At 35.5% G+C, this 13,143-nt stretch overlaps 1 protein-coding gene across 5 annotated transcripts in view; it reads right to left on the bottom strand.

Annotated features, from left to right (window-relative positions):
• The window catches only part of PTPN13 (protein tyrosine phosphatase non-receptor type 13), a 204,684-nt gene that overhangs the window by 80,379 nt on the left and 111,162 nt on the right, over window positions 1-13,143 (bottom strand). For all 5 annotated transcript variants that reach the window (XM_045997255.1, XM_045997257.1, XM_045997256.1 and 2 more), the window contains 2 exons: window positions 6,305-6,400; window positions 5,802-5,895 (listed from right to left, as the gene is read on the bottom strand). In XM_045997255.1, the coding sequence (XP_045853211.1) occupies window positions 5,802-5,895; window positions 6,305-6,400 (190 nt within the window). The remainder of the gene's footprint in view (window positions 1-5,801; window positions 5,896-6,304; window positions 6,401-13,143) is intronic.

Below are 13,143 nucleotides of genomic sequence, written 5' to 3' on the forward strand. Positions count from 1 at the left end.
AGTTTTAGTCCCTACTATTTCACCAAAGCTGTTCACAAAAATGACTGACCTCATCGTTGTCAAGGTACAAGGATAATCCTCAATTTTCATTTTACTTGACCTCTAAGCACCAACAGACACAGTTGCTCAGTCTTTGCTATTCTTTTCGTTTGTTTTGTTTCAGAGATGGGGAGGGGCAGAGGGAGAGGGAGAAAGAATCCCAAGCAGGCTCCGCACACAGCCTGGTGTAGGACATGGAGCTGAGCTCATGACCCTGCGATCATGACCTGAGCTGAAATCAAGACACTGGACGCTTAAATGACAGAGCTACCCAGGTGTAGTCCTTCCTAGTCTTAAAATATTTTCCTTCTGGAAAACCATGCTCTTTATTTTCCTTCTACTTTATTGGCTTTTCCTTTTTGGCTCTTTTGTTGGTGCCTCCTTCATTTCTAATCTCCTAGTGTTTGACGACAATAGTGCTCTAACCTCCAGATTTTCCTAGTCTCCATATATACTCCATACCTACATGATCTTATCTACTTACATAGCCTTAATTACATTATATATGCCTATAACTCAGTCTCTCCTCTAAATTCTAATTTTATTTGCCTAGGTGAGTGTTCTACTTGGATGTTAATATGCATCTTTAGGCTATTATGTCTCAAATCAGATTCTTGATATTTTTTCCCTTGTCCAATTTTTCTCATTCACCAGTTGCTTCACAACACAACTGGGGATCATTCTTGATTTCTCTATCCTACAAATCTCCTACCTAATTGAGCAGCAAATCCTGAAAGCACAACCTTGAAAATATGTATATCTGACTCTTCTCTATCACCAGCAATCTAATCTGGGCTACAACCATCCAAATGGATGTGGGGCTAGATCTCACTATCATTACTTCCTAAGTGGGCTTTTACTCCTGTAATCTGTTCTTCAGAGAACAGAACAGAGTAATCCCATTAAATGTAAATTAGACCTATGTTTTCAAGCCACCCAATGGCTTCCCATCATACATCCAAATTGTTCACTTAAGCTCCCGAGGTATGAGACGATTTGGATTCTGGTTACTACCTGCTCTGCCTTTCCCTTATTCTGCTGCAACCACACGTCCTTCCTGTATTCCTCTGACATACAACACATCTCTCATAATGCAAGGCCTCTACTCTTGACATTCCCTTTGCCTGGAAGGAACCCTCTGTCTCCTGATATCTGCATAGTTCATCCTGTCACTTAAAATAGTTTCCTGTTAAAATATAATCCTTGGGAAAGGCCTCCTCTAATGTAATTTTAATGTAATTTTACCTATGTAAAATAGAACTTGGACATCACAACCCTGTATTCACTATCCCTTCATCCTGCTTTCTTTTTTTTTTTAATGTCTTTTTAAATTAAATTTTTTAGTATTGAAGTGTAGTTGATATACAATGGTATAGTTTCAGGTGAACAACACAAGGTTATGACAATTTTGTATCACTCAATGCTCACCATGTCAAGTATAGTCAGCATACAAAGTTATTACAATATTATAGACTATATTCTCAATGCTGTACTTTTCATTTCTGTGACTTACTTATTTTATAACTGAAAGAATGCACCGCTTTTTTTTTTAAGATTTTATTTATTTATTTGACAGAGAGAGATCACAAGTAGACAGAGAGGCAAGCAGAGAGAGAGAGAGGGAAGCAGGCTCGCTGCTGAGCAGAGAGCCCGATGCGGGACTCAATCCCAGGACCCTGAGATCATGACCTGAGCCGAAGGCAGTGGCTTAACCTACTGAGCCACCCAGGCGCCCAAGAATGCACCTCTTAACCCCCTTCATCTATTTCACTCTCTCCCCACTTTCACAATCAATAGTTTGTAGGGGCACCTGGGTGGCTCAGTGGGTTAAAGCCTCTGCTTACAGCTTAGGCCATGATCTTGGGGTCCTGTGATTGAGCCCCACATTGGCCTCTCTGCTCAGTAGGGTGCTTGCTTCCCCCCCCGACCCCCGCCTGCCTCTCTGCCTACTTGTGATCTCTCTCTGTCAAACAAATAAAGTCTTTAAAAAAAAAAAGAAAAAAATAGTTTGTTCTCTGTATAAAGGTCTGTTTCTGTTTTGTTTGTTCATTTGTTTTGTTTTTTTAGATTCCACATATAAATGAAATCATATGGTATTCACCTTTCTCTGTTTGACTTATTTCACTCAGCATAATACCCTCTAGGTCCATCCATGTTGTTGCAAATGGCAAGATCTCATTATTTTTTATGGCTGAGTAATATGCCAGGGTGTGTATGTGTGTGTCTTCTTTATCCATTCATCCACTGATGGGCACTTGGGTTGCTTCCATTTCTTGGGTATTGTAAATAGTGTTGTAGTAAACGCAGATATACCAATATGTTTTTAAACTGGTGTTTTCCATTTCCTTTGGGTAAATATCAACTAGTGGAATTATTGGATCATATGGTATTTCTACTTTTAATTTTTTGAGGACTCTCCATACTGTTTCCCACAATGGTTGCACCACTTAACATTCCCACCAACTGTACACTGGATTCCTTTTTCTCCACCTCCTTGCCAACACTTGTTTCTTGTCTTTTTGACTTCAGTCATTCTGGCAGGTGTGAGGTGATATCACATTGTGGTTTTGATTTGGATTTCCATGATAATTAATGATGTTGAGCACCTTTTCATGTGCCTATCAGCCATCTGTATGTGTTCTTTGGAAAAAATGTATATTCTGCCCATTTTTAAATTGGATCACTTAGCTTCTTCTTGGTGTGAATTGTATAATTTCTTTATCTATCCTGGATATGATTCCTTATCAGAAATATCACTTATAGATATTTTCTCCCATTAGGTTGACTTTTCACTTTGTTGATCAGTTTCCCTCTGTGTGCACTCTCTATCTCCTTAGCCTGCTTTATTTTTCTTTAAAGCACCATCATTATCTGATGGTGTATTACTCACTTGTTTTTTAATGGTTTATTGGCTATCTCTCAGCCCTAGAAATTCCTTGAGGGACATTTTCTTGGTTTTGTTCATGATTCTATCTTCAGTACCTAAAAGTTCCCAGTACATGGTAGATGCATAGCAATCACTTCTTGAGCAAATGACAAAATTTAATTTTGTGGCTCTCTCACTTAGTGGGGGGTCAAGGATAATAATAAGAATATGAATCTATACATTTTAACTTGCACCTAATATATTCGTTAAATATATTAGCTTTCTTGTTCAAATTATTTTATACCAGAGTTACAAACAGGTAGAAAAATGACTATCAGTTTATCTCTTTCAACACAGTATTTGGTAGAGTTCCCATAAAGGCTAAAAAGTTTGAGAGACAACAAAATAAAAAATAAAACCTAAACAAAGCAAACAAATGAACAAAAAACAAAGAAAATCTGGATCATTTAGGAATGAATAAGTAGGCAGCTTTAAGTCAGAAAAATAGGTTACCTCGTCAAGCAGATAGGCACAGAAGCAGTGGGAATTGTATTATGTATAAACTGTACTTCAAAAGTTAACACAGAAAAAACTTAGAGATGTTCTTTGGAAAACAGCTTTGAATATCCTTTTTGGTCACTGAAAGACACTTTTGATAACTCAGAATCAAAAAATTACTCATTCTGCTGTATCTGACTCATAATTTCCTGTTAATTTCCCTCCACCCTCTATGATACAAATCAATAGCACTGCCTGGATCTGTTTTTCCATTTCATTTTAGCTAAAGGGAATGGAAATTTTTATAAAGAAGCATGCAAACATGTCTAAATAGAGGACTCACAAATATATGACCTAAAGAACAAAACAGGGCCTCCTAATTGTATGCCAGCATGCTAAGGATGTTATCAGAAATCTTTGTTCATATTCAGAAAATTCTGCACTTAAAATAAGGAATTTAGAGTATTTTAGTTAATGTGTTTTTCTGTGGGCAGGAAAAGGGGGTGAGATTTGTCTAAAGGAAGTAGAGTTTAGCATCTTACATGAAATATAGCATATACAGAGACTTAACAATCTACTTCTCCTGAAATACTTTTTAATATATGTCTTTATCTAATGGAGAGGCTATAAATGCCACATTGAGCTTTTCTTTCCCTTTTAAAGTGTGAAATAAAAGATAGTTTATGATTAGAATATGATTTAGGTGGCTTTAAAGTTAACGTGCCCTAAAAATAAAACTTGGAAACAGTTGAAACAAATATTCTCTCATAATCTCTTGATGTAACTCATCAAGAAAATTGAAATAAGAGTCACAAAATGATTTAATTTTATTTGGAGGAACATGTTTTTAAACAACTAATAAATGAACTATAAAATCAATTTTTAATACATAAGCCCAATAATTCTCCAGTTGTTATCTTTAACATGTTTTCATTGAGCTGAAGAACATCATACTAGTTATATAAATTTTCTCCAAATTAAATATATAGAGAGGAGTGACTTCCTCAATTCACTACAGAACTGACTGCATTTTAATATTTGCTTTGTATTGCTGTTCATCCCAAAATGCTTTTGTGTCTTTAAGAAAACCGTATAACATCAAACATAAACCTATCTTTGTCTCTTACCTCTTTGTTCAAAATTACCCAATCATGGTTATCACCACAATGGAGTCCTAGTAACATAAAATTCTATTATGCAAATAAAATACTGCTTTAGGTAAATGAATGCTTATTAGAGCTCTCCTTCAAGGAAATAAAGTATCATGGATTATTTTAAAAAGCATAAAAGAGAAGAGAAAAAGACATAAATTTAATAAAAACTGCAATATTAAAAGGAATAACTTTAGTGTAATGTATTTAATTACTTGGAGTCTAAACCCTAGATAAATTGTCTGTTTTAATCACATGGCTAGGGTTACCTGGTCTATTAATAGTTTACAGGTGTGAAACACTGTCTGCCAGAATTAATTAGCTAAGGGGCAAGTTTTTGTTAATCTCCAAATGATTCTTTTGTATATGGTGATACTTGAATTAAATGAACTAAGATATTAAATTTAAAAGGATTTCCATAGTTTGGGAATAAATTCTGAAGCAACATCTGGTTCTGTAATAACATATTACAAATGTCAAATTAATGTTTAATATTAACAATATGCTTTTATTCATGTAAGGGACCTGTGCACACATGAAAAGAAAATACATCAAAATATTCAGTATTGACTTGACACTTTTCAGTTTAAACAAAGTAAATCAATATATAGCTATAATACCATCATCCTAAGCACAGCACAAGAATAATACCTAACACCTTATAAGAAAGCTGAATATTTCAGTATGAAAATGAACTTGAAAGCCTAAATTGAACTTAAACAACAACAACAACAACAACAACAACAACAAGATAACCTCTTTTAAGCCAGTAAATATGTAGTGAATAGTTAACTTTTTACATAATAGGTTACTTAGTAGTAAACTAGTCATTCATTCAACAAAAAATACTCCCTGAAAACCTGCTTGTCGAGCCTATTCAACTTTTCAAAAGAGAAATTATTCTCTTAGAAATCAAGGTTTACTATCGTCTCACAGATTCTTGATGCCATCCCTTCAGAATTTCCTGTAAGTTATTTTAGATACATATTGACAATTTTAATTTCAAGCACAAACTATAAATAAACACAGCCAATTCTAATTTTAAAAGATTCCAATAACTCAAACAGAAACAACCACAATGTCTTCCACATAATTAAATGAATTTTCAAGAACTCAAAGAAGAGGTAAAGAAAAAGGAAAATAAAGACTATAGAGAAAAGAGGATAATTTTCAAAAATTCTCCCTGACTCTAATTTAAAAAACCTGCCTTTGGCAATTTATTGTTACTATTTTTTCATATTACATACCTTGGTCTCTGTGACTGGCTTTGACTTGGGTTTTCGTCTACCCCTGTGAGACCACTGTTGGATTCAAACCTCTTGGAAGCTTCACTTTTTCGTACTAATTAAAGAATGAAAAAAGGAATGAATAAAGAGAAAACTGCACAGGTGATAAAAAATATGAAGTAGCCTTATTTAAAACTCTAACATTTAGCAGATACACTAAGGTAATTTTAACAAATCACGTTCATACCATCAAATTAATGACATAATGTCATTAAACTCTTCAGAGACAAGTCACATTATTTTTGAAGACAATGAATTACTTCCCATTATGAAAATGACTATACTGTTGTTTGATGATATTTGATGCTATTAAGCTCCTAAAATACTATTAAAAAGAGTAATCAGCTGCTTTTTATAATTTTTATATTTATATAGAATTATTTTTTTACCTTATATCTTAACATCACTGAAAAAGGACGTTCATGGTTTCTTAAAAACATTTTGGTTACTCAAATGCCTCTCACCTTGTCGGAAATCTGATTCAGAGGAAATGATAGATGGACTTTCATTGGAGGTACTAAAGAGATCACTGTGGTAAGTTTTGTATCTTCGAATTGGTTCTAAAAGGATTAAAACAAAAACATTAAAAAGCAAATGCATTAACTGTTCCACACAAATCAAATCAAATATTACATTTACTCTTATAAGACTAGAACATTTTATATATTGCTTTAAATTTACCAATTGCTGGATGGTATTCAAACAACATAATTCCAATTTCGAGGCAGTTTGGCATACTGGTTAAGAATCTGGACTCTGACACCAGATTATCTGGGTTTGGATCTCAGCTCACTACTTGCCAACTGTGTGACATATTAGGAACTTTCCAGAAATGAGAATCTGAGCATGTTACTATTATTTCTTAAAGTCTTCAGGATTCAATTTAAAATCTCCTTCGCTTGGTATCCAAAGCCTTTCATAACCTGGTCTCTGACTACATTTACAGCTGTGGCTCTTAATACTGTGGAGTCACAGATTCATTTGTTAGAATTTTATGAAAACTACAGGCTTCTCTCCACCCACTCCCCAAAACATACAAAAGCACAAATATTTAAATGGAACATTAAAAATTTAATGTAAGAAAAAATAGACTGAGTTATCTGAGTCTTTGTGGCAGGGTGGGATGTCTAAGCAGGATGTTAGTGGATGATAAGCCTGCAGACTGAGAGAGACTGAAGTTGCAAATGATAGTGGGGAAAATTGATGAAAAAAAAGTGAAGGAAACAGAATATGCAAAACAAAACAAAACAAAACCCCAACACACATGGATTGTCATTTTGGCAAAGAGGAAGCACTTTGGACAAGGGACAGAGTGAAAATACAGAAGAAATCATAAGATACAATCATCAGATACAATCATCAGAGGTTGCTTTACTCCCGGTAATAAAACGTGTGTCACTTCCTGGGAGCCAGTGGCCGGGAGCTTGAGAAGAGTAAAGAAATTCTGCTATGAAGAATGTGATAAGAGTCAGTAAAAACCACATGAAAACTTTTATAAAGGGTTTATTATTTATTGAGGGTTTAGGTTGGGCTGGAATGCATGAATTTCATTGGAACCAGTCGGAATGGTTTTGCAGCTTTTTCTTGGCACCAGAGAAAGAAAACCATGGGAAACACCTAGAACTGAGGGAGGAGACATGGGATGCCACACAATGGATATATGGGAGGGATTCTTTTCCACTAGTTTGCAAACTTGAGAACAGGAACTTCACAAAATGAATTGACTTATTCCTGGTGCTGCAAGGTGTTCAGTAGAGATTGTTAAAAGAAAAAGGGATGAATAAATTAATGAAATAGTCAAATGACAACGCAGGAACCAGGCTTGTAGAACCAGGATGAAGATGATGGGCTGGAGGAATAAGGAGGTCACGCTGAGACAAAGAAGGAAAAAAGGCCACTTGCTAGAGAGGAAGTTGCACATCGTTCTTGGGGCAATGTTTACCTGAGGATGTAGGCATTATACAGAACACCCTATTTTGTTCAGCTTTGTACACACCGAATATGAGTAAGAAATAATACCATAATTAATGAAAAGAATTTTGGGATTGAAAATCCAAATATTTACTAGTACTTTAAAAAATGATTCCATTCCACCACAAGGAAGTGTGATGGTAAATAAGATAATTTCAAAAAAATTTCTCTGGTTTAAGATAAATATGATTGATATCAAAAAATGGGCAGAAGATATGAACAGACACTTCTCCAATGAAGACATACAAAGGGCTATCAGACACATGAAAAAATGTTCATCATCACTAGCCATCAGGGAGACTCAAATCAAAACCACATTGAGATACCACCTCACACCAGTTAGAATGGCCAAAATTAGCAAGGCAGGAAACAACATGTGTTGGAGAGGATGTGGAGAAAGGGGAACCCTCTTACACTGTTGGTGGGAATGCAAGCTGATGTAGCCGCTTTGGAGAACAGTGTGGAGATTCCTCAAGAAATTAAAAATAGAGCTTCCCTATGACCCTGCAATTGCACTACTGGGTATTTACCTCAAAGATACAGATGTAGTGAAAAGAAGGGCCATCTGTACCCCAATGTTTATAGCAGCAATGGCCACGGTCACCAAACTGTGGAAAGAACCAAGATGCCCTTCAACGGACGAATGGATAAGGAAGATGTGGTCCATATACACTATGGAGTATTATGCCTCTATCAGAAAAGATGAATACCCAACTTTTGTAGCAACATGGACGGGACTGGAAGAGATTATACTGAGTGAAATAAGTCAAGCAGAGAGAGTCAATTATCATATGGTTTCACTTATTTGTGGAGCATAACAAATAACATGGAGGACATGGGGAGATGGAGAGGAGAAGGGAGTTGAGGGAAATTGGAAGGGGAGGTGAACCACGAGAGACTATGGACTCTGAAAAACAACCTGAGGGTCTAGAAGGGGCGGGGGGTGGGAGGTTGGGGGAACAAGGTGGTGGGTATTAGTGAGGGCACGTGTTGCATGGAGCACTGGGTGTGGTGCAAAAACAATGAACACTGTTATGCTGAAAAGAAATTTAAAAAAAGGTAAATATGATTGGAAAAGATTTTAGAAGACATCAAATAATGGTTTTGTCTAGTTCTATTTAAACTTAACCAATTAACTCAATAATTGTTACTTAAGTTAATTGGTTACTTAAGAAGAACTGCTATTTTCCAAGGGCACTGAAGAAGATTGTTATATTGTTATAGAACTGCCATGTTAAATTTTTGAGGGATTCCCCAAAGTAACTTCAACAACAAACCTGGCATTGCAATGTACAGGACAGTAAATGAAACCAAAAGGCCAAGGAGAAGACTCAAATGTAAAGAGGCAATATGGTTTTTACCTTACAAAGAAAAGTACACAGTCTCAATAAGCCTATGTAGTAGACAGAGTAGAGAACTTCAGTCACTTGGATGTTATGCCATGCAATAACAATTTCACACCCCACACTGAATTTACTTTTTTTTAGATTAGTTAATTTGCCAGACACAGAGAGAGAGCATGCGAGTATGCACAAGCAGGGGAAGCGGCTGGCAGAGAAGCAGGCTCTCCGTTGAGCAAGGAGCCTGACTTGGGGCTCGAACCCAGGACCCTGGGATCATGACCTGAGCCAAAGGCAGACGCTTAACCAACAAACCACCCAAGTGTTCCATGAATTTACTGCTTTATAACTATTTCTGCCAAGTGGGTGTTAAGTTAGTAAATAAATTTTAAGTTGAATTTTCATTCTTTGGTGGTGCTTCATTATTGTTCTTACATTATTTCATGAGTCCATGTTCCCTTTTCTTTTTTCAATTCTTGGGTTCCTTCTGTGAGACAAATTAATGTAATATTGATTATGTTCCCTTTTAAATGCATAACAATAAGTCACTTTCCCTTGATGAACTGTTGGTTTGTAAATGTTCTCAATATCACACCTGCAGGGAGGGAGGGCACTGACATATATGCTTTATTGTTTTATAGTAATGGGGCACTGGTACTCCAGAAACATGGAGAGGATGACTAGATTGGCAGCACTACTAGGGGAACAGAAGACTTTCTTTTCTTCTTCAAAGACTCGGGTAGGAGTGGAAGTCTGTGTTAATTAAAGTGTAGGAATCGCTTTTGTAAGCTTCTTGTATTCTGGAATGTATCTTTAAAAAATGTTGTCAGCCACGTTCCTTTCATGTAGGGGCACGGCCAGATTAAAATTCCCAGGCATTATTTACTATTCAGTTATGCTTAGGAGAAAGGCTAGCCTGTGTAAGTATTGGCTTTCCATTTCTGAATTAAATAATAAATTTAACCATTTCAAGAATTATTACAAAATTCCCTGCAAACATAAATTATGAACACGTCCTTTACCAAGAGTGTATCTTGCATTGGTGTATATGGAGAGCCGTATTTTGCATGCTTACAGATCATGTGCTCTGATAGAACAATGCTTGGTTTTCTGAGATGACCTACTTAAAGGCATCCAGTAGACACTAACTAGCTCCAGAGTAGATTTTGTCCACTGTTCTGGTCTGCAGAAGGGTGATCCCTAATTATCCATGTGTTGTCTTTACATTGTAGACGACTCTTTTTTTTTTGAAGGATCCAGATACCACAGATATGTTTTCTACCTATATTTAAATGTATAATAGAAGCACTTTAGATTTGGTCCAGATCCTAGGAATGGGGTATTAACTGAATGATTAAAAAAGAAAAAAAGTTTTTATTATGAAAACTTCTACAGAGACACAAAAACAGAAAGCATCCTCACATACCCATCTTCCAGATCAATAAAATCTACTGATTGCTATTTTAATTAAAAAGTATCAGACTATTTTTTTAAACAAAGAAATGCTTCTAAGTATTTATAGTATACACAAAGTTTTATAAATGCCAAAATTCTTGAACCATGTGAAATGGACTTATTAAGAATATTCAAATACACTTTTTATAAAATGCACATATGGCCACCTTCACTGCAATGTTAAAATTTTAACAACAAAATTTTAAGCTTTCGCCATTATAATTGCAGAACTGTATTTGACTTTTGTGGGATAGAATTAGATTCAATATCTGATTTGTTGACTTGCAAATTCCGCAGTTAGTAAATATTTAAATGAAGTTTACATTGTACAAATCAGTGTTCCGGGGTCCATTTAGGGTCATGATTATTCTTCATTTCACTAGACAATTTCCTTCTCTTTGATTTCCTATGAGTACTTAGTTTATAGATATGGAAAGTGAAGTTGTGGGAAAGAATCTTAGTGTAGAAATAATGAGTGCAGAAGAATAAATGAAAGCGTAAAATCAGCCTCGATACATGTCGCCAAAAAAGCAGCACCAAACTGGGCGTATGTGAGTCTATGTATATAAACACATAGAACACAAAGGAACATTCTCTCCAAAAGCATTCTGTAGACTAGTGGAGAGAGAATGAGAAGAAAAGGATCCACAGAAGGATGGCTTAAAGAATCAACATTTGGAGAGAAGTCTAGTTATAGAGATTTTGTAATCACACATACACCGACAATTGAAGACATCTTTTCATTTCTAGCACTATTTTACCATAATTGAAAGTATACTATTTTTTTGTCAGAATACAAGATATGAAAATCTGAGGCATTTTATTATTCTTTAACCATAACCTGATCCTTTAAACAAAAATCACTCCAGCCCTAATATCCTGTCGACGTCACTTACATAGTAACAATAAGAGGCAGTTTTTCAATAGGCTAGAGCATTTAGCCATAGTTCTTGGCAGTTAGAGTCACAATTTCTACCACTGCTTATCACACTTAACACTTCAAACATATAAAGCTATAGTATGTGATCATGAACACTATACTTTTAATATTTAGCATATTATGGAGATTTACATGATATTCCAAGTTACATAAAGTTATTTCAGAGGAAATGTTCAAATTTACAATATTCATATTAAAATCAAACTAAGCTGGCACAAACTATAATCTAAAAACATAATTTACAAGTGATACATATTCAAACTTAGACAAGTGACAGGCAGAAAGTGAGACTCAAGACAATTGCAGCATCAGGAACTAAATAACTATAAAGATTTTTTAAAACTCTGCATTTTTAAGGTTATGACCCTAATGAAATATTTCAATTTTCAAATATGCCAAAGAAACAAAAATAATAACCTTATGTTTTCATATATGAAGTGTTTTTCTTTGCTTTTTTTCCAGGGGATTCATTTTTAGGGAATAAAGATTATTCCTTTTATAGGTTCACTAGAGTCCACTGTATTCTATGTAATATCATGCTACATGATATATGAATAGAACATATTCTAAAATCCCTTGAGAGCTAGACATGGCAAATAAAATTTTTAATCAGGAGGAACAGAACTCATGCAAGGGTAAAAATACATAATTGAGGAAAAATATATGGAGAAATGCTGTGCCCTGCAAATTACTTTATAGATGTAAAATTTGTGCAGAGTAAGAACAGCAGAAAGAATGAAGTTTCCAGTTCCCTCAATCTGGAGCAGTTTTATATAATGTAGTAGCTACCAATCTGGGCTGTGTCTTGCGCTGGCTATACCACTCTTCTAGAATCCTCCAGGATCCTGTGTTATAATGACTTCACTACCCCTTCTAAAGCTTTCAAAGAGTCCAAAGCTCTAAAGGAAGTTGACTGCATTTGATGTTGGTTGGTAAGGTTATCACTTTCTTAGATTTGGACAAAACACAGGAGAAGGAGGTAGGATGTCTCCTAACTACACAGAATTCATCAGAGAATGTCAAATCACATATCTGAAAAAACACTTACCAAATATTTAATATTAATAGCTACATTGCAATACTCAGTTTAGATTAATACCATCACATAGGATATAGTGGTTGATACTAAGGACATAGCTATGAATTAGACCATGCCAACGTTCTTCTTTCATTTTTTTCTTTAAAGATCTTAATATTCATTCATTTCACACACAGAGAGAGAGAGAGAGAGAGAGAGAATGAACAAGCACAAGCAGGTGGAGGGGTACAGGGGAGAGGGAGAAGCAACCTCCGACTCAGCAGGGAGCGAGAGCTGGGGCTTGATCCTAGGACCCTGGGATCATGACCTGAGCTGAAGGCAGACACTTAACTGAGTGAGCCATCCAGGCACCCCCAGACCATGTCAAATTTCTGATGTTTATGACAAGAAACAAGCTCCTCAAAACAAAAAATTTCAATGAAAATAGGACATCATCCTACATTGGGAAGGTGAGAAAAGGCTTTCTGAACCTGGCTATAAATGAAAAGTTGTCTTTTTAAAAAAAATTAATTAATTTATTTCAGAGAGAGAGAGAGAGACGGAGAGCACATGAAAGTG

Source organism: Meles meles, chromosome 2 (genome assembly GCF_922984935.1).
Source record: "Meles meles chromosome 2, mMelMel3.1 paternal haplotype, whole genome shotgun sequence".
Lineage (NCBI taxonomy): Eukaryota > Metazoa > Chordata > Mammalia > Carnivora > Mustelidae > Meles > Meles meles.